We start from the raw sequence: 20,332 nt of genomic DNA, 5'->3' as shown, positions 1-20,332 counted from the left end.
GAGTCCAGGAGTTCGAGACCAGCCTGGGCAACATAGTGAGACCTCATCTCTATAAAAAAAAAAATTAGCTGGGTGTGGTGGCACACACCTGTAGTCCCAGCTACTTGGGAGGCCTAGGTGGGAGGATTGCTTGAGCCCGGGAAGTTGAGGCTGCAGTGAGCGAAGATCACACCACTGCACTCCAGCCTGGGCAACCTTGTCTCAAAAAAAAAGAATACTTGTTTAGTGCTTGACGATTTGGAGTTTTTTGTTTGTTTGTTTTAGTGGCGAAATCTCACTATGTTTTGCCCAGGCTAGCCTTGAACTCCTGGGCTCAAAGGATTCTGAATAGCTAGGACTATGGGCCTGCACCACTGCACCGGGCTTGACAATTATGGAACTCATTTTATATTGTCTTGTTGAATCTTCTCATCCTTGGCTCCTAGGCCTCTCTAGCCATGGACAGCAGACTTAAAAAGACTTGGTCAGCAGCTGGGCTCACGCCTGTAATCCCAGTACTTTGGGAGGCCGAGGTGGGTGGATCACTTTAGGTCAGGAGTCCGAGGCCAGCCTGGCCAACATGGTGAAACCCATCTAAAAATACAAAAATTAGCCAGGTGTGGTGGTGTGTGCCTGTAATCCTAGCTGCTCGGGAGGCTGAGGCAGGAAAATCACTTGAACCCAGGAGGCGGAGGTTGCAGTGAGATGAGGTCACCCCACTGCACTCCAGCTTGGGCAGGAGAGTGAGACTGCATCTCAAAAAAAAAAAAAAAAATCTTGGCCAGGGTGGTATATCAGCCCAGCGTCTGGCCCTGTCCTGCCATCCCATCCTGTCTGGATGGCAGGGGCAATGGCATTATTGCAGAAGGCTGCCCTAAATATGCAGGCTAACGGCCTGAGTGTGTTGAGCGTGTTGAGAGGAACTGGAACGGATTGTTGAGCCAGGGCCCTGGGCACCTGGCCAGACCTCCCTCTGGCAATACAGCCTGAGGCATACCTGACTGGAACCACAGCAGATCTGACAGTGATGAATAATTCCAGGCATCCGGCTGACTGGATTGGGAAGAACTCTTTCAAGAGTCCCTGTGTGATGGTAGTGGTGATAATGACTGTGATGATGATAGCTGTTCTGTAGTGAGCAGAATACACAATGCTTCTTTACTTTTTTTTTTTTTTTTTTGAGACAAAGTCTCGCCCTTGTCCCCCATGCTGGAGTGCAATGGCGAGACCTCAGCTCACTGCAACCTCTGCTTCCCGGGTTCAAGCAGTTGTCCTGCCTCAGCCTCCCGAGTAGCTGGGATTACAGGTGCCTGCCACCAGGCCCAGCTAATTTTTGTATTTTTAGTAAAGACAGGGTTTCACCATGTTGGCCAGGCTGGTCTCGAACTCCTGACCTCAGGTGATCCACCCACTGAGGCCTCCCAAAGTGCTGGGATTACAGGTGTGAGCCATCACACCTGGCCACTTCTTTACATTTGTGGTTTCATCAACTCTCCATTAACGCTGTGAGGTGTAATGACTGTTTTATACATTAGGAAACTGACTCAGAGAAGCTAAATGACTTGCCCAGGGTCTATCAGCTGAGAAGTGATAGAACTGGAGTTCATATAAGGTGTCATCTGACTCCAGCTCCAAGCAAGCTGCGATAAGTTGCTGTTTTTAAAGCTCACAAGAATCCCTGAAGTAGGCCACACCTCTCCTTTACAGATGGGGGTAAACGGCTTCCCATTGGCTGCCCAGGCAGGGCTAGAGTCTGGAAGCCAGATGCTGGGCTGCCTCCTGCCTTGGAAACAGCCAGCCTACTGCTCATCTGCTGCTGGCCCCCATGTAACCAAATTGCAGACTCTGGTTCACCCCAGAATTGGAGGACCACATGCCCTCCATTCTGCCTGCCGCCGTCAGCCTTCCCTGCACAAGTGCCCTCCTGCTGGGCAGGTGCCAGAGATGCCGTCAGCACGGCTGCTGCTGGGCTTCCTGCACTGCCACTCCTGCCCTTCTGCTGCAGACCTGTCGCTGGCACAGCCCATGGGCTCCCACTGCCCCTGACTCCGGGAGCTCAGGCTGCCCCCTTGTCCTAGGACTAGCAAAAATGAGACCGTGACTAAGGAAGGATTATGTGCAGAGACTTGTTCTCGCATAGATGTTTCTTCAGTCAGCAAGTATTTCTTAAGTGCCTGCTATACACCAGGCACTAGATTGGGCAGTAATTAGTGACACGACAGTAAGCAAGACAGACATCACTCCAGCCCACAGGGGGCTCACTGCACAGGATAGCCAGCAACTGATGGCGCTGTGAGGGGGTGGAAGAGGCTGCAGAAGCATGGGGGGTCTGGAGGTGGGGTTGGCATGAGATCTGAAGGGTGAGGAGGTGTTGGCCAGGATGAGGGCAGCTTTGGGTATGTCCAGGTGTGTGGCAGGGGCCGGTGGAGGGCCACCAGGAATAGTTCCCACCCTCTGGTAGAAGCACAGGTCCTTGACGGCAGGCTCTGTGGGCCCTGCTGCCCCAGTCCCCTGGGCCTCCATGGGACTGTCACCACTTGTTGACAGATGGTCCTGATAAGAAGCACTCCAGCCACACATGTGAGCTTCTTATAGTTCTGTGAACTCTAGAGCTCCAACAGGTTTCTAAAACCCTAGGGCTGGGCAGCGGCCCCCGGCCTACTTGGGTTTGCCAAATAGTCCAGTGTTCAGCTCCTTCCTGAGTGAGTGATGCCGAGGTCTGGCTGCTCAGCGGCACCAACACCTGTGGCAGCCCTTTGCCTGTGTGCCGTGACATCCCCAAACCTAGAATAGCTATGCTTGGCTTCCAGGGACTTTGAACACCCTATTCCCCTTCAAGCCTTTTTGTTCTCCCTCTATCCCCGTGTGAGGCCCACACTTCCTCCTCGTCACTGCTGTTCCCTGCAGGTCCAGCTGCAGCTGCTGACAGCCATTGTGAAACTCTTTCTGAAGAAGCCAACAGAGACCCAGGAGCTGGTGCAGCAGGTCCTCAGTTTGGCCACTCAGGTGGGTGCCCCAACCTACCCGCTGTGCCCAGCATAGCCCTCACTCAAGCAGGGGAATTTTTGTCCCAGGAACTAGACCTGGAAGCCAGGCCCGCTCCTAAGACAGGTATCTTGTGGGTGGGACTGGCTTCCAGCCCCAGAGTTACCCAAGCTCCCTGCCTTCAGGGTGCTTAGAACACAAAGTGCAGTGAGGTCAAGTAGTGAAGTTGAGACAAACTAGACAGAGGAGAAGGGCCCATGGAAACCTGAGGGTGTGTGTTGGGGGCAGGAAGGGCAGGCCACAGAGGGCGGTTGGGAGTAGAGACAGGCATGGCCAGGCTGGAGTAGAGTACCATGGGGAATGAGCCCGGGGCCAGGGCATGGCCCTGTAGGTGGTATAGGGGCAGGCTCATGGGAGCACTCAGGACTGCTGTCCCCATTGGCCACCCCTGTGCCGCACCTGGCTCATGGCTGCAGGAAGGTCTCCTCCCTTCTCACCTGGCTGCTCTGAGTTTCATGGGCTTCTCCTCACACCCACAAGGACTCAGATAACCCAGACCTGCGGGACCGTGGCTACATCTACTGGCGCCTGCTTTCCACGGACCCGGTGGCAGCCAAGGAGGTGGTGTTGGCTGAGAAGCCACTCATCTCTGAAGAGACAGACCTCATCGAGCCCACACTGCTAGACGAGCTTATCTGCTACATCGGCACGCTGGCCTCCGTCTACCATAAGCCTCCCAGTGCCTTTGTGGAGGGGGGCCGGGGCGTCGTGCACAAGAGCCTGCCACCTCGCACGGCCTCGTGAGTGAGACTGGCCAGTCGGCCTGCGCCTCCACACTCTGCTTCCCCAGTTTAGCAGCACAGGCACTCAGGCCTGGCGTGTTGTCCCCCAGCAAGACCTGAGTCTGAGGAAAACTGACAACCTTTTATCAGCTATTTATTGTACACAAGGTATTTGCTAGATGACCTCATTCCATCCTAACGACAGTGCTGAGAGCAAATGTCCCCATTCTTCAGGTGGGAACAAGAGACAAGGAGAGCTTGAGGGACTGGTCCAGGATCTCACAGCTAGCAGAGCTGGGACTCAGACCAGTTCTGTCTCATTCCAGATCCTTGTCCGCGCCTCCTCCTCTGTTGTTCCCAGGTGGTTGGTGTGGCCTGGTGGCACCGTCCTAGGGCACTGGCATCCAGTTTTCTTCTTAGCATGGGCTGAGGGCTAGAAGCAGGCGGCCCTCTCCCTTCACTCATCCTCACGGAGGACCTGAAAGATGGACCTGCTGTGGGAATGGGAATGGGGAAGAAGTGGGGCCGTGTGGACAGCCCTGTCGGGGACAGTGAGGAGACTCAGTGCCTGTCCTGGGGGACAGCCCTGCCTGGAGGCTGGGGTCTCTTTGACCTTCCTGAGACATCCTGATGCCTCCACCCTACTTCTGTGTCCCGGCAGGAGTGAGAGCGCAGAGAGCCCTGAGACAGCCCCTACTGGAGCACCTCCTGGGGAGCAGCCAGATGTCATCCCCGCCCAGGGCGACCTGCTGGGTGACCTCCTCAACCTGGACCTCGGCCCCCCAGTGAGTGGCCCACCCCTGGCCACCTCCTCGGTGCAGATGGGAGCTGTGGACCTTCTTGGCGGTGGCCTTGACAGCCTGGTATGTTGTGGGCCCCCTCTGGACAATGTTGATAATGATCCTCAGAGGAGCAGTCACTGAATGCCCCTCCATGCCAGGCACCAGCTGAGTGCCTCAGGTACATTATATAGAGTCCTTACCGTTTACCCTTGGAGGTGATTGTGTAGCTCCCTACTTATGATGAGAAAACCAAGGTTTAGAGAGGCCAGGCAGCCTTCCCTCCGAGGTCGCACAGCCCCTGAGAGGCAGACAGGATTCCACTCCCTTGTTGAACCTTCGAGTTCCAGGAGACCCTGGGCAGGGAGGCGCATCCTAGCCCTTGCCCTGATCCTGGCATTATAGTCACCTTTGCCCTGTAAGGCTAGGGTGTTCCTGGCTTTGAGGAATCAGACTTGTGTCCACTTACCCTCATGCAGCGCCAGCTGGGAATAGCAGCCCAGCCAGGCCTATTTGAGAGGGCATGGGAGGCCAGGGAGAGAGGGGAGTGGGAAGACAGTAGGGAGGGGAGTGGTGAGACTGACTTGGGTATCTCCCTGGGGCTTCCTCAGGCAACTGGCAGGGCCATGTGTGGGGGCGCCTAAACCTCTTCATTTGGCTGTGCTCGGCTCAGGTCCGCACGGTGGCAGCATGGGGGCAGGACACTGGTGATCAGTGCTGCTAGGGTGAGGCAGGAAGGGCTGTGGTGCAGGACGGGTGTTGGGGTAAAGGTGTGGGGTAGTGCCTTTCATAGAGACAGGGTCTGGGCCTCTCGCCAGACCTCACACCACACTCCTCTCAGATGGAGCTACCATTGACTAATCTCCCTCTTTCCCTTCTCTCTCTTGTTTCTCTGTCTTCCTTCCTGGCTTTTTCTCTCTGCATGTGGCTGCCTGTTCTCTTCACCTGCCTGCTTCTGCTTGGAGATGGGGGATGAGCCTGAAGGGGTATGGTTCAACCCTTGCGTCACCAAGCCTTCGTCCTTGGTCCTCCCGAAAGCGCTGGCCCAGCATCCCAAGGGGCGGGGGCGGGTGATGTCACAGCAGCCCCCACCTGCTGAGCCCCTGCCTTGGTCCAGCATCCTGGCAGCCTCTGTCTTGACCAGCTGGCATCCGGCTGCCACTGGACGCCATAGCCGTGGATTCTTGCCCAGTCCTCACCACCCCATGACACGTCGCCTTGTCATCCCGGGGATTGCCAGCCCTCAGTCCCACAACCCTTCTCTGATGTTCTAGAGGGAGAGCACCCATCTGCATAGCATGTCTCCACCCAGCCGTGTGTCTTGGGACCTCCTTTTATCCATAGGCTGAGCGTCAATTTGGGAGTGTCCCCAGCCCTTTCCCAGAGGTTACTACTAAGGCTCAAGGCTTCCAGGGCATGGGAGGGCTCAGCCTCTCTTCTCCACCCACCTCTCTCTGTCTTGTTTCTGTAATTTAGAGTTGATATGGAGGCTGTCCTGCCCCCCGCCCCCAGTGTATTCTAAAGAGCCAGGTGGCTCTACTCATTCCCAGACCCTGATGTCTTTGCCTCTTGACGCCCACCTCTGACTCTTTCCCTCCCTTTCCAGATTGGGGGCACCAACTTCGTGGCACCTCCAACAGCAGCAGTACCAGCCAATCTTGGAGCACCCATCGGCAGTGGCCTGAGTGACCTCTTTGACCTGACCAGTGGCGTGGGCACCCTGTCAGGATCATATGTGGCCCCCAAAGCAGTAAGTCACTTGTCTTCTGTCTTGGCAGGAGCAGAGAGAAGTTATGGAGACTGGCATGTGGGCTCCTTTAAATGGCCTCGGCTGTGGAATTGGCTCAGGCCAGCACTGATGAGGGAAGCTGGGGGCCACAGGGGCACCGAGGAAGAGGAGCTAAGTCAAGCTTGGTGGGTACCTAGGAAGGCTTTCCAGAGGAGTCGCAGGACCTCATTAGCTGAACAAATGCGGATGGGGGCTCCAGACCAAGGGAACAGTCTGTGGTAAGGCCTGGAGGGAAGGGAGACCCCGGCCTCTGTGAGGGAATCAGCAGAGGCCTGTCAGGTGGGAGCAGTAGTTCTCAGTGCCATCAGACTCAGCACCCCTTAGTCATCATAGACATTTTACATTGTCACCATTCCTCTCCTTAAATGCAATTGGTGGGCTGTGTAACCTACCTACGCATAGCATTCCAAAAATACTCAGATGCTTTCACTGCATGGAGGAGACATAAAAGGAAGAGAATACAAGTGTATGTATCAATGTTATAAACGTCTGGGCATGCCTGCCCGCTCACCCCAGAAGACATGAAGTTGCCAGGTGTTTGCTGCAGGGCAAAGTCACTGTGACTGTGGCAACCACAGTCTGGGTGTTTGTAGCCTGGACCCCGTGAATGGTTTGGCCAGTGGTGCCATTTGTTTCTGAAGTGGTCACTGACTCCCAGTAAGGTTCGGAGTAAGATAAAGAACAGGCTTCCCTCGATTTTCCTGAGAATTGTGTTCCTGGAAGTCTCAGGATATGTTGAAACCATGCAGAAAATACTGGAAGGATGCAGGACAGTTGCTTGTTGTGGGGTGGTTGTCCCCATGGTAGGATGTCCAGCATCCCTGACTCCAGCCCACTACATGTTATGCCACCTGAAGATGCCCACAGACGCCCACTATGCCATCTAGGGCACACCCCCAAGACTCCTGGCTAGACTAGGGATCAGTGAAGGAGGAAGCTGGCAAGGCTGGCGGGCCAGGCTGAGCGTTTATTCTTGATCCTGGCACAGCCGGAGCCATTGGAAAGTTTTAAGCAAAGAGATGAACCAGTCTGATTTGCACTTGAGAAAGATGGCTGCATCTGCAGGGAAGGGGTGGGACAGAAGCACCGGCCCCGGGGGATTCCGTGGCAGGGAGGAGGAGTGCTGGGGCAGCTGGACCACGGGGGCTCTTGTGGGTGGAAACAGCGGCCAGACTTGAGAGCTCCCTGGGAGGGAGGAGCCGGGGCTGAGGGAAGGAGAGTTGAGTTTGGGGTGTAAGGACATGCGGGCCTGGCACTGAGGAGAGCTCAGTGTGGGCCATGTTGTCAGTGTCAAGGAAGCTGCCAGAGGGGACCAACCAGGCCTGATCCCCTCATCACACTCAGATCAGAAGTTGTGTTTGCCAGAGCCCCCCTCTCTCTTCTGAGGTCCCCACCCCAAAGCAGGATACAGTTGGGGGTCAGGGGCAGTGACAGCTCTGTCATGACTAGGGAGCCATGAGCCAGCACCTCCCCACCCCCTGAGCTGGCTTTCCCCACCATATGCCAGCTGCACCTGCAGTGGTGGTGACTGGAGCCCCTGGCAGGGTCTGGGCACTGACAGGCCCACAGCAGACAGCAACTCGGACACTAGTAGCCGCACACTTCCTTGTAGGGACAGCACAGCATTCCACAGCCACCGCCAGCACGTCCTCCTCCCAGCAGCGCTTTGTGGCTCTTCCTCCTATTTCGTGGTTGAGAGATCCTAGTGCTTTTGCCTAAGGTCACATAGCTGGTGACAGAGTCTGGAAGTGAAAGCAAGTGACACTAAAGCCTCTGCTCCAGACCCCTATATGATGGTCCCCACAGAGCGTGAGAACCACCTGTGCACCTGCCTTCCTGCGTGGGGTGTCAGGGCCAGCAGGGCCACGGGAACGTAGAATCGCGGCATAACGTACAGCACGTGCAGTTGACTTACTACCTGGATTAGCTGCACCAAGGCATGAGGCCAACCCGTACTCGCCAGAAGCCCAATATCACAGGCATACAAAGCAGGACTAAGGGACAGAGAACAGCAAAGACCCCTGTAACCCTGTGGGTGCCAGCCCTTGCCAGGCACTGCAGAGCTGCCAGGAAAAGTAAGCCTGGAGCTGGCCTTTGGCAAGCTGGCACTAGGCTTGTGTGTTCATCTTTTTTTTTTTTTGAGACAGAGTTTTGCTCTTGTCACACAGGCTGGAGTGCAGTGGTGCGATCTCAGCTCACTGCAACCTGTGTCTCCGGGGTTCAAGCGATTTCTTCTGCCTCAGCCTCCCGAAGTAGCTGGGATTACAGGCACCTGCCACCATGCCTAGCTAATTATTTGTATTTTTAGTAAAGACAGGATTTCACTATGTTGGCCAAGCTAGTCTTGAACTCGTGACCTCAGATGATCCACATGCCTCGGCCTCCCAAAGTGCTGGAATTACAGGTGTGAGCCACTGTGGCCAGCCGTGTGTTTGTCTTACCAGTGTTATCCCTGCTTTGTCTTGGTGAAGGGTCAGATGAGTGTATCCAACAGAGCATGCTGGAAAGGAGAGGGGAGGGGATCTGCTAGTCAAGAGTCATCAGGGCAGGCTGCCTGGAGGAGGAGTTTTTCTGCCACGGGCAGGACTTTCCCCACTGCCTTGGTCATGGGAGGGTTCTAGGGTGTGGGTGCACTATTCCTTCAGAATCAGTCAGTAGGTATCCACATCTTCCTAACAGCGCTGTGGCCACCTGGAATTGTTCATTCCTCATGCATTTCCACACCCTGCTTGTGGGGTTAAAGACATTGGCCAACCATGTTGGTCTAAGGAATGAGGCTGTCTGTACATAAGAACTTTTGGGTTCCTCACCATTTGAGTCAGCTGCTGGTGACAGTTCATTGGTTCATCCAGTAAAGATTGAAGATTGTTCTGTTGGGACCTGTGTGAGACGCCATGAACCCACAGTGACCAAGAGCAGTGCGGTCTGCATCCCCAGCCATGGGCGACTGAGAGAGGGCCAGGGGAAAGGAGGCCTGATGGGGGGGCCCCTGGAGAGTTGTCCATGAGGGAGCCATGCCCCCGGTCAGGTTCAGCCAGCCTCTGCGTACTCTCTCAGCCGCCGTGGCACAGCCGAGAACAAAAGCAGTGTTTTCTGTCCTCACAGATCTGTCCAGGGGGCGTGCTCAGGGTTAACCGAGCAGGATGGGGGTGGGGAGGGGCTTTCAAAGCAGAGGGAACAGCCAGCGTGAGGTCCCAGGGGCAGGGGCAAGCCAAGCCTGGGGAGCAGATGGGCAGCAGGCTGTGGAGGCCAAGGCCCGTGGAGACCATTGCAGGATTGGAAGGAGTTTCTCAGGGTGCCATGATCAGATTTACATTTCACAAGATGACATCAGCTGCTGTGGAAAGGGGGAGAGGGTGGAAATGGGGTGCCACCTGGCAGCTGCTGTCTTACCTGGGAAATCTGGTGGCAGCTTAGATGCTGGTGGCACCTCTGGGGATGGAGAGAAATGGAGGCCCTGGAGGCAGCTGTAAGAGGTGGCCTTCACAGGACTTGGGTTGCGTGACTGTCTCAAGGGGGTTAGGGTGGGGTGGGGGGCTGGTGCCTGATGTTTCTGTGGTCTCTGGCCTGGCAACCTGAGAGACAGTGGGACCTTTGTTGGCACTCAGTGCGCTTGCGGAAGCTGTCGGTGGGGTCTGAGCCTTTTCACCTCAAGGGGCCTGTGAGCCGTCCACAGGAGAGTAACCGCCTGAGAGGCGTTTGTGAGCCCACAGGATGCCGCTGGTGGATGTCTTCCATGGCAGGGCTCTAACTCATGCTGTTTGCTCAGCAAACACTCCCCAAACACTGGTTTCACACCAGGCTCTGAGCCAAGGTGGTAAAGACAGAAAAACAGAGCCTTTCCCTCAGTGAGCTCTCTGAGTACAGGGGAGACAGACACAAGCTCATATTTATCTGCCATAACATCACTGGGGCGAGGGAGCCTGGGGGCAGGGTTCCAGGAGGAGGTGGTTCTTGAGCTGAGACTTGAATGACAAGGGCAGCCAAGCAGCGGAAGGCCTGCCAGGTGAGGAGTCCTCTTAGGTACTGTCCTTGGTCAGACCAGTTTCTACAGCCGAAGGCCAGCCCTGCCTCCTGCAAGGGAGGACAGGCGGTGATGGCCAGGAAGGCCCAGATTCTGGCCGAGGCCCAGGATGCCATTGGGCACTGAGCTCTGTCCTTAGCTCATGGCCTCCCTCAGCCCTACTTCCCAAGTGATCCCTCCATTGCCAGCTCATGGCCTCCCTCAGCCCTACTTCCCAAGTGATCCCTCCATTGCCCTCTGAGGACTCAACGTCAGCCCTGGAGCGCTGAAGTGCCTCCCCACCCCGAGCTGCTCCAAGAGGCAGCCCGTCATGGCGGTGGCCCTAGGTGGTACATGGGATTGTTCTGTTCCCAGTACACACCTGTTCATCCCCTAGCAGTAAAGGTGGGGGTGCTGGATCTGGGAGGCCCCTGCAGGAGAGAGAGAGAAAAAGCACCCTCAGGTGGGCTGTTGAGTTTGGGCTGCAGGAAGAGGTACCCACCCGCCCCCTCCGCACCCTCTTCCCTGCAGGTCTGGCTCCCAGCCATGAAGGCTAAGGGGCTGGAGATCTCAGGCACCTTCACCCGCCAGGTGGGCTCCATCTCCATGGACCTGCAGCTGACCAACAAGGCCTTGCAGGTCATGACCGACTTTGCCATCCAGTTCAACCGCAACAGGTGAGAGCTCCCTGAGGCCAGCGCACCTCGCAAGAGGAGGCCTGTGAGAGAACCCACTCGGAGTCTGTTCTGGGGACTGCAGGCAGGGGTGGGGGCTGTAGCGGGGAGGGCAGTGCCCCTTTTCTGAAGGATGTTCCCCACTACCGCTCAGGCCAAAACTCTCTGAAGCACTGGGTTTTGTTTGTTTTTTTTTTTCTTTTGGAGACAGAGTCTCACTCTGTCACACAGGCTGGAGTGCAGCAGCGCCATCTCGGCTCACTGCAGCCTCCACCTCCTGGGTTCAAGCAATTCTTCCGCCTCAGCCTCCCAAGTAACTGGGACTACAGGTGCACACCACCACGCCTGGCTGATTTTTTGTATTTTTAGTAGAGATGGGGTTTCACCATCTTGCCCAGGCTGGTCTCGAACTCCTGAGCTCAGGCAATCCGCCCACCTCGGCCTCCCAAAGTGCTGGGATTATAGGTGTGAGCGACCGTGCTCAGCCAAGCAGTGGGATTTTTACCCCCAAATGGCCTCTTCATATGCACTCCAAAGTACCAGGCAGAGTGGGAAAGGACGTCTTTCTGTTTAGTTTTTTTTTTTTTTGAGATGGCCTCAGTGTATTGCCCAGGTTGGTCTTGAACCCTTGGGCTCAAGCAATCCTCCTGCCTCCTGGGTCTCTGGGACTACAGGTGCACGCCACCACACCTGGCCCCCCTTATTTTTGCCTCCACAGTCCAAAGGAGTGTTTTACAGATAGAAACGCCCTGCTCCAGCTGAGAAGCCCACCTCAGGCAAACACCCCACATAGGAGGGGCCCATCTTAGGGACCAGCTCTCAGAAGGCTGGTGGGGAGTGGGCCTGCCTACCAGCCTCCCCATTGTGGCAGAGGATTAAAGTGTCAGATGGGGCCTCTGGGAGCGGTAGCTGCTTCAGGCCCCTCCCCACTGGGTCCGCTACACTGGGTGTCGGTGGGAAGGTTGCGTCATGGACCCAGCCAGTGAGGCTAGGACTCCCTGGGGACCCCTGGCAGCCCCTCCTGATGATTCTTCTTCCTGAGCACGCTCATGATGAGCAAACTGAGCCTCTAAGAAGTTGACTGAAGGGGCTGCTTCCCCAAGGAATCCTGGGGGCCAGTAGGTCCTGACCCTTGGGCAGACCTGGGCTGGGGGTGACTCTACCACTTACCCTCATGTGACCCTGGAGGCCACAGAAGTGCACCAGCCTCTGAGAGGTGGTTCCAATGGTTGCCTCTAGCAAACTTACTGTGTGCTGAATGCTTCCTGGGCACCAGGCCCTGTGGCACCGGCTTTGGGAGTATTGTCTCACTTGAGCCACTTGATGGCCCAGCAAAGTCACTGCCATCACCCCTTTTTAGTAGGTAATGACACCTGGGCTCCTTGGACAGCTCACATAGCGAGCAGTAGTGGAGCTCCCAGGAAAGCCTAGTGTGCTGAGCCACCAAGCGGACCTGGGGTTCCCCAAATGGTCTCCCTCTGTGTCCCGGGCAGGCTGATGGCTTCTTGGGCAGAGCACAGGCTGGGGTCAGACAGCTCAAACTCTGATTCTCAGCAGTGCCCTCACCCTATGGGGTCTGACACAGGCCTGCTCCTCCCTGAGACGGTGTCCTCATCTAGAGGATAGGAAGAGGTATACCTGGCTCTGTTTTTATGAGGCTAGGAACAGGTGTAATATTGAATCCGCAGCCCAGGTATACCGAGCCCTCGGTTTGTGCCCCCAGTCCCATGCCCTGTGACTTACCTTCCAAGAGCCTGCGGCTGGCGCGTCTCACACCCATGAGGATCTTCCTAATTTGTCACTGTGCTGCTTTGCAGAGAAGCAGAGCTTTCCTGAATCTCTCTGTGGCCACTGTGTGACCTGGCAAGTTCTGGCCAAGAGAGTAAAATCTAGCGTCTTGCTTGGGATGGTCAGATCCCTTGTGGGAGTTGAGGATTGGCAGCAGAGACTTGGGTGGTCCCAGAGTTTTCAAGGTAGAAGCAGCTTATACTCCAGGCCCCTGGCATTAGACAGAGCTCCTTGAGGGCAGGACAGGGCAAGGCCTGCTTAACTGGGCCCACCAGTGCCTGGCCCAGAGGAGAGGAACAGAGCTGGGCTTCAGGCCTGCAGCCAGGCTGGGGCAGAGCAATTGGCCTGGGGCTCTTTCTTTCTGTCCAGATGGCCATCTGGGGGAGGGGACCCAGAGCCCATCCTTCTATCCAGGGTCCAGAACATGGGAAGGCTGGCACGGTGAGAGGCTCCCTGCCAACCACAGCCCCAGCTCCCGAGTCGGAGGAGCTCACCTGTCCTGCATCAGCACCTACTCCCCCTGCCATCCCTGTGGGGCTTCTCTCTCCCCAGCTTTGGCCTGGCCCCCGCCGCCCCCCTCCAGGTCCACGCGCCACTCAGCCCCAACCAGACAGTGGAGATCTCCCTGCCTCTCAGCACGGTGGGCTCGGTCATGAAGATGGAGCCTCTGAACAACCTCCAGGTGGGTTCCGGGCAGGGCAGGCACCCCAGTCCTTACTCACCTACCAGCCGGGCCCCACTGGGGTCAGTAGAAGGTCGTGTCTGCGGAGTCATGCTCTTAGCTGCAGATGTGTTGGGGAGGCCCAGGTCGGGGAACGAAGGGGTGTGTTTACCAGGGAAGGCCCTGGGAGAGAATCTTCTCAGTGACACTCTTCCTGGGGCCTCAGAGGTGGCGTCAAGCCCCAGAGACTGACTGGGGACCCCCTTGTGCCTAGGTGGCCGTGAAGAACAACATCGATGTCTTCTACTTCAGCACCTTGTACCCACTGCACATCCTCTTTGTGGAGGATGGGAAGATGGGTGAGTCATGAGGGAGCCTGCTGGGGTGCCTGAAATGGGGCTGTGGCTTGGGAACCTGGCCAAGGTGGTGCCTTTACCAAGGTCCGGATGGACTGCCTTGCCCGTAAATGGAGTCGGGGAGTTGCTGCTTCCCTGCAGGGCCTGGAGTGAGGGGTATACCCAGGACCCCCCCGGCCTTAGTGGCCAGTTCTGGTCTGGCAGGTGGGCTGTGCCACATGGAACTCACCCCACTCCCAGGCTCTCCTGCTCACTCCTCAGCCTTGTCCCATGGGCTGCAGCGAGCCCAGGTCATGCCCCACACCTGGTAACCCCCTCCTCTGTGCCCTTTCTGGAACCCCCAAGAAGGGTGTTGATCACAGCACACAGACGGCCTGCACCCTGCCCCTGGCTGCGTGGAGCCCTTGGCCCATGTCATCTCTTGCTTGCCACAGAAGCCCTGCATGGGAGGCTGTGACTAACGAGCAGGCTGCTCACCGAGGAGGAGGAAGGCGTGTGGGGGTGGGAAGGGGAGATCCAAGGCCTGGAGGCAGGAAGCCAGGGTCATTTGGAAGCGGCACTGGGGCCTCCCTCACAGAGCGGAGGGTGTGCTTAGGGAAGCAGGAGGGCTGTGCGGCAGCTAGTGCCTGTTGTCAGCTTTCACATGGCACAGTAAAGACCAGACCCATTTCCTGCTGAGCTACAGAGGGCCCACAGGTTTATGAGGGGCTCGCCTCTCATCCCCACCCTGCTCACCCCGCAGACCGGCAGATGTTCCTGGCCACATGGAAGGATATTCCCAATGAGAATGAGGCCCAGTTCCAGATCAGAGACTGCCCCCTCAATGCAGGTGAGGACTCTGAGCCCCCGACCCCAGCCCCTCGCCTGTACCCAGGCCCCCGTGCTGACTGGGGCCTCTCACGGCCATGTGACCCCACAGAGGCTGCGAGCAGCAAGCTGCAGAGCAGCAACATCTTCACTGTCGCCAAGAGGAACGTGGAGGGCCAGGACATGCTCTACCAGTCCCTGAAGCTGACCAACGGCATCTGGGTGCTGGCGGAGCTGCGGATCCAGCCGGGCAATCCCAGCTGCACGGTGAGAGCCCCGGCACCCGCCCTGCAGCCTTGGAGCCTCCCCTTCGTCCCATGCCAGGGGGTGGCCCTGGTGGAGGACGCAGTCCAAGCGTCCCTTCAAGCCTGGCTTGAACTAGAATCAGTTTGGTCCCTGAGAAGGACCTTTCTAGAAAGCTTCCAAATCAACCCCGTCAGGTTACCCAGATAAGACACCAATTGGGTCTCGGAACAGTGAGTTGGACTAGAAGATTGTGTAAAATTGGGCCCTGTAAGGTGGTGCAGTTGGTTTGGCACCCCTGACTGGGAAGTGACATTGCTGGGCACAGGCCCTGGCCCTGTCCTGTGAGTGCCTGCATGTCCAGCTGGGAGGACATTGGTTCCCAGGAGCCTGAACCTCCCAGCCTTTGAGGTAGACCTGTTAGAGAATGGCTTCCCTGGGGCACACAGTTGTCCTGGAGGCCTGCACCGCTGTTCCAGGGCCCCGGACAGCCCCAAGCTCTGCTTCTCCCCTACATCCCTGAGTCTCTGGCAGGCATGGCCCTCCAGACACTGCCCCTCCTGGGTCCTGCTGGCAGTGCTGGTCGGTGGGGGGCTGTGGCGTGGCTTCGGTGGTGGTAACTTCCGTCTCCCTGTGTTTGGTTGCTGCATGTCACCTTCCCTGCTGGTGCCCGTGGTGCAGGACTTAGAGGTTAGCAGATCGCTTTCTCTTTCCCCATCCGCCCTCACGAGCCTTGTCTCCTGTCATGGCCCCCATGCACCCCATGTCTCCTGTCTGCACCTCATCTCTTGGCCTCACCTCACCCGGGGGGCTTCAGCCAGGTGGCCCTGATTGAGGTGCTGACACCCCACTTCCACACATTCACAGTGTGCACAGAGTCCTTCCTAGGAGACCTGGAGGGCCCGTGGGCTGCTGCTGACCTGCGGAACTCCATTGTTCCCACTTCCTAACTGCACCCTGCAGAACCAGTGTTTTAGAGTGGATGGGTGGGGGCTCCTCTCTCCTCTGCCTGTGATCTCAAGCTCAGGCCCCAGAGCGGAGGCAAAGTCTCTACCGTGCCTGCTTCCTACGCAGGAAACCAGGAATGAGCCCAGCACCCCTCCAGGCTCCCTCCCAGCCCTCCGCACCCCCTTGGGATTTTCTGTCAGGCTTCAGTCCTGAGGACCCCAGACCTTCAGGGACTCTGGGGGGCCGGGCAGCCCTCAGGGTGGGGGCCGGGCACTCCCTGGCAGCCTCCGGCTCGTGACTCACACTGCTCACCAGCAGGGCTCTGGTGACTGGGCTGACAGCAGGTGTGTGGGCTGCAAGTATATTTGGTCCACACCCGGCTGGCTGCGACAGCCGCCCCCTCCGCTTTACCTCACATCTGTGTTAGGCGCAGCTGCCGCCAGGCTGTGTGCACTCCACGCTGTCCCATTGGTTCCTGCTCTCTTCCCAACCCCTTTCCTTCCTGAGAGGAACCCCAGGGATGAGCGCTCTTTCCCCCGACCCCTCTCTCCCCTGCAGCTGTCCCTGAAGTGTCGAGCACCAGAGGTGTCCCAGCACGTGTACCAGGCCTACGAGACCATCCTCAAGAACTGAGACCCCGGCCAGCGCCCGCCCCAGCCTTCTGCCCGCCCCATCGAGGAGGCCCCTCGGGGGCAGCACATCTTCCTGCTCGCAGGAGGGACCAGGCGGGGCTCCAGGCCACTCAGTGGTCTCCCTGGTCCTGATGGCAGAACCCATCCGATCCCTGGGGTAGGGCACCGCCCCCTCCTGGGGTGAGAGCTCAGTGCACTCCCGTGCTCTGGGACACCCCGCTCCTGTGGCTGTGATGTGGGGTTAAGTGAGGTGGGGACCAAAGGAAACAGAGCCAGAGCAGCCACAGAAGCTGTGCCTGCAGGGTGAGTGTGGAGCTTGCCCCTCCGGCTCACAGCCCCGGCAGCCCCTGGCTCCTTGGTCTCTCCGGTTGGTGTTAAAGGGCCCTCCACTGCCACCTCTCATGGGATGGACCCTGCCAACCTGGCCTGGGTGTGCAGGGAGGGGGTCCCCTTGGTACCAGGAGAGCTGCTCACTTAGGGCCTGGGGCTTAAGGAGCTGTAGGTGCCGGCAGAGGGGCAGAGCTAGGCTGGGAGGAGCCCAGGGCCTGCACCACCCACTTGCAACCACCAGGCTGGTGCCCTGCAGCTGTGCCAGTTGGGCCACAGCCTCCCGAGTGCTGACCCACATGGTCAAGACCAGGCAGAAGCTCCCAGAGCCCCTGTCTCGGGCTCCCCACCGACTGGCAGCTGCACTATCCCCAACTCCCCACTTCTGCCCCAAGGGTGGTCACTGCCTGTGATACATTCCTCAGTGTCGCCTCTGAGCCCAGGCCTCCTGCAACAAAGACTGGGCCGAGAGATGGGGCTGGGTAAGCGGGTGCGCCTCCTGTTTGGGTTTCTTCGGGGTTTCTCTGTAGTGTCTGCTGCCCTCCTCCTGGCCTCCCAGGTTTCAGTTGTGTCTGACAGAGCATTAGGTTTTCCTGTTACTGCTGTGTAATAATAAAGAAAGATTCGGCTTTTGGCAATCACGGACGCTTTTTTCCCCTCCACCGAATGTCAGGATTGAAAGCTGCCTCCGAGTGGTTGGGGATGGTTTTCTGACCCTACGGTAACTAGATCTAATATATATCATCAGAAAATATATATTGTATGTTTACTCTTATTTTCAGAAAGAGAAAATGAATAAAAATGATGACATCAAGTGTGTCCCCAGCCAGTGTGTCAGGCCCGAGGCTCTTCTGGGCAGGAGTCCCGGGCTGCAGGGACCCCAGGGTCAAAGGCTCCAGTGGTATGTGCGGCAGCAGCCCCTCCCATGGCACTCTGAGGACAGCGCCTTCCCTCCATCCTATCCTTGGCAAACTGACTGCTGTGGCCTGCTGCTGTCCCTGACCCCTCTCCTGCCATTGATCCCACCTCCCCCAGAGCTGACACTGCCTCGCCTTGTGATGCTGGCCAGAAGGCTGGGCTCCCCTTGTGGTTTTCCCCAGCTCCCTGCCATCTGGGAGGCTCCAGGGGCCGTGGGAGATCCCCTGATCAGGGGCAGCCGTGGGAGAGGGGGTGGGCGTGTGGACCAGGCCAGCCACCACCGAGGACACCTTGTGTGGCCCCAGTCCTGGCACTGGCCTGGCTCCTAGTGAGGGTGGCCAGACCCTGGGCAGGGCTTCGTCGGCTGAGCTGCCTCCTGGCTGGTGGGCCTCAGCCTGCTTCTGAGGGAGGAGCAGCCCAGGTGTCCCTCAGCCTGTTTCAGCTCCAGCCGCTCCCTTGTGTTCTGTCTGCACTTAGTCCCTCCACATGCTGCCCACCTCACACACACCGCTGCCTTCCTGGCTGCTGGAAGCTGGGTGAGACAGCCTGCCCTCTTGCAGGGCATCACAGGGGCACCTGGCCCTCCACTGCCCCACCTCTGACCTCTGTGGTGTCACTGTGCTGCCCTGGGGACCCCAGGGTCAAGGGCTCGAGCTGTGTGCCCAGCTGTGGCCCCTCCAAAGAGTCCAGAACCAACCAAGGCCCTTGACTGTGCAACCCTGGTTCTTGCCTCGCCTGAGAGTCTCTGCCCAAATGCATCTGGAGTCCCTGCCCTGCCATGGAACTAGAGGTTGGTGAGCCCTTAATGAGAGGGACTCTCACCCTGCCGTGTCGTCTGCCTCCCCTGAGCCCAACACCTTCACACTCTGCCTGGGAAGCAGCTGCACGGGCCGCCACGCCCATGGCCTGCCAGCTCAGCCATTCAGGGAGCTTGGCACTTCACCTCCCCACCCCTCCATCGCAAGGTCGGAAGAGTGCAAGTGTGGGATCGCTGTCCCCACCGGAGGCCCAGGACAAGCCACCCGGGTGAGGAGAGCTGGCAAGAAAGGAGGACCATCCCTAAACACCTTGTGTTTGAATGAGTCTGCTCAAGCCTCAGGTGATTGTGAGCAGTGCCTCACCACAGTTGGGCCCCTCTTTCACCCCCACAGTGCTCAGCATAAGGGGACCCAGCATATACTGGACTAAGCATATAATGCGGCTTAGTTTACACGCAGGGAAACTGAGGCAGGGAGGGCCTTCATGCTCCCAGTCCCCCACACTACTGCATCAGGAGAATAGACACACAGGATGCTACTTTGGGCCCCTGCCTTTAGGAAGAGTACCTCAGGGCATAGCCAGTCTGTGCCCTTCAGCTTCCCTGTCCCTCCCTCACCTCTGAGGGTCATCACAGGCCGCCTCCCTCCTGCTCATGTGGCACTTCCTGGTCCTGACACGCTCAGGCCTCCCCATCTCGCCTCTTGGAGGCCTTGGCATCCCGCAGCTTGGGGAACTTCCCAGACTTTTCTTGGGAAGATTCCCCAGCGTCTTGAACCTTCCCAGCCAATCAGGAAATCCAACAACAGCAACCAGTTATTTCTGGAGGGTCCAACACATACCCAAGGGCCGATGGGCTCCCCTGTGCACCAGACACTGCCAAGGCTGTTGTGGGACCTGGTTTTACGTTGTTTAATTTTCAGCTAGTGGTTTGCGTTCATTTTTGTGGAGCAAGTAATTCAGGACCATGGTGAGGTCAGCCAGCCAGAGAATAAAGTTCTCCCTCCCACCCCATCCTCAGTCCTTAATTTTCCTCCCTTGAAGGCAGACATTGTCACTAGATTTTGATTTTCCTCCAGGGATATTCTGCACATGTGTATAAGCAAATCCATGTAGAGTTTTACTAAACAAATGATGGCCTACCTAGACACTGCTAGCACATCGCTTCTCTGACCTGACAGTCGTTTCTGGAGCTCTTTCCCTATCAGTAGGAGCAGACCGCCTCAGGCTTCCTTGTGTGAATGGGCCACCATTAGCCAGTTCCTGCTGCAGGGCATTCAGGCTGTTTCTGCACCCTAAGCAATGCTGCAGCGAATACTTCCCACATACACCCTCCTGCCTGGGCAGGGACGTAGCTGTAGGATCCAGCCCTGGAACTGCTGAACCAGAGGGTATACCCAAGATGCATTTTCTATTTTAGTTCTTGTTTTGAAAAGGTAACACATTCACATGGTTCAAAATCTAAAAGACAAGATAGATGTAAAAAACCTACCCCTTTCCCTCATTTTCCTCCCCAGAGGAAACCAACGTAATTATCCAAAGAGACTTGGCAGTACCTAATTGGATTTTTTTCCCTTCTTGTGTGGAAATAGTAGCACGGAATACATGTTGGGCTTATATCGCAGAGGTTTTTCCATTATTAGCCCATTATAGAGAGTGTCCTCATGCCTTTTTTTTATTTTTTCATTTTTTAATTTTTATTTCTTTTTTGAGATGGAGTCTCACTCTGTCGCCCAGGCTGGCGTTCAGTGGTATGATCTCAGCTCACTGCAACCTCTGCCTCCCAGGCTCAAGTGTTCCTCCTGCCTTAGCCTCCCAAGTAGCTGGGATTACAGGCGCCCGCCACCACGCTTGGCTAATTTTTGTATTTTTAGTAGAGACAGATTTTCGCCATGTTGGCCAGTC

At 57.1% G+C, this 20,332-nt stretch overlaps 1 protein-coding gene and 1 non-coding gene across 6 annotated transcripts in view; both read left to right on the top strand.

Moving 5' to 3' along the window:
* The window catches only part of AP1B1 (adaptor related protein complex 1 subunit beta 1), a 60,426-nt gene extending 43,035 nt beyond the window's left edge, over window positions 1-17,391 (top strand). The window contains exons 12-22 of one of the 5 annotated variants that reach the window (XM_031005446.2): window positions 2,887-2,985; window positions 3,505-3,764; window positions 4,408-4,609; window positions 5,491-5,511; window positions 6,132-6,275; window positions 10,849-10,994; window positions 13,332-13,461; window positions 13,715-13,799; window positions 14,539-14,625; window positions 14,716-14,870; window positions 16,353-17,391. In XM_031005446.2, coding sequence (XP_030861306.1) covers window positions 2,887-2,985; window positions 3,505-3,764; window positions 4,408-4,609; window positions 5,491-5,511; window positions 6,132-6,275; window positions 10,849-10,994; window positions 13,332-13,461; window positions 13,715-13,799; window positions 14,539-14,625; window positions 14,716-14,870; window positions 16,353-16,427 — 1,404 coding nt within the window. In that variant the 3' untranslated portion in view covers window positions 16,428-17,391. Of the gene's footprint in view, window positions 1-2,886; window positions 2,986-3,504; window positions 3,765-4,407; window positions 4,610-5,490; window positions 5,512-6,131; window positions 6,276-10,848; window positions 10,995-13,331; window positions 13,462-13,714; window positions 13,800-14,538; window positions 14,626-14,715; window positions 15,796-16,352 lie in introns of those variants that run through there. The other 4 variants (XM_031005448.3, XM_063704704.1, XM_031005443.3 and 1 more) reach the window with 4 other exon arrangements.
* LOC115932018 (small nucleolar RNA SNORD125) lies at window positions 11,996-12,091 on the top strand. Its single transcript, XR_004068405.1, has one exon. It is a non-coding gene; the product is annotated as a small nucleolar RNA SNORD125 (small nucleolar RNA).
* Window positions 17,392-20,332: the final 2,941 nt, after the last annotated feature.

This window comes from Gorilla gorilla, chromosome 23 (genome assembly GCF_029281585.2).
Source record: "Gorilla gorilla gorilla isolate KB3781 chromosome 23, NHGRI_mGorGor1-v2.1_pri, whole genome shotgun sequence".
Taxonomy (NCBI): Eukaryota; Metazoa; Chordata; class Mammalia; order Primates; family Hominidae; genus Gorilla; species Gorilla gorilla.
The sequence above is the reverse complement of the archived record's forward strand: the minus strand, read 5'-3'. Positions and strand labels throughout refer to the sequence as shown.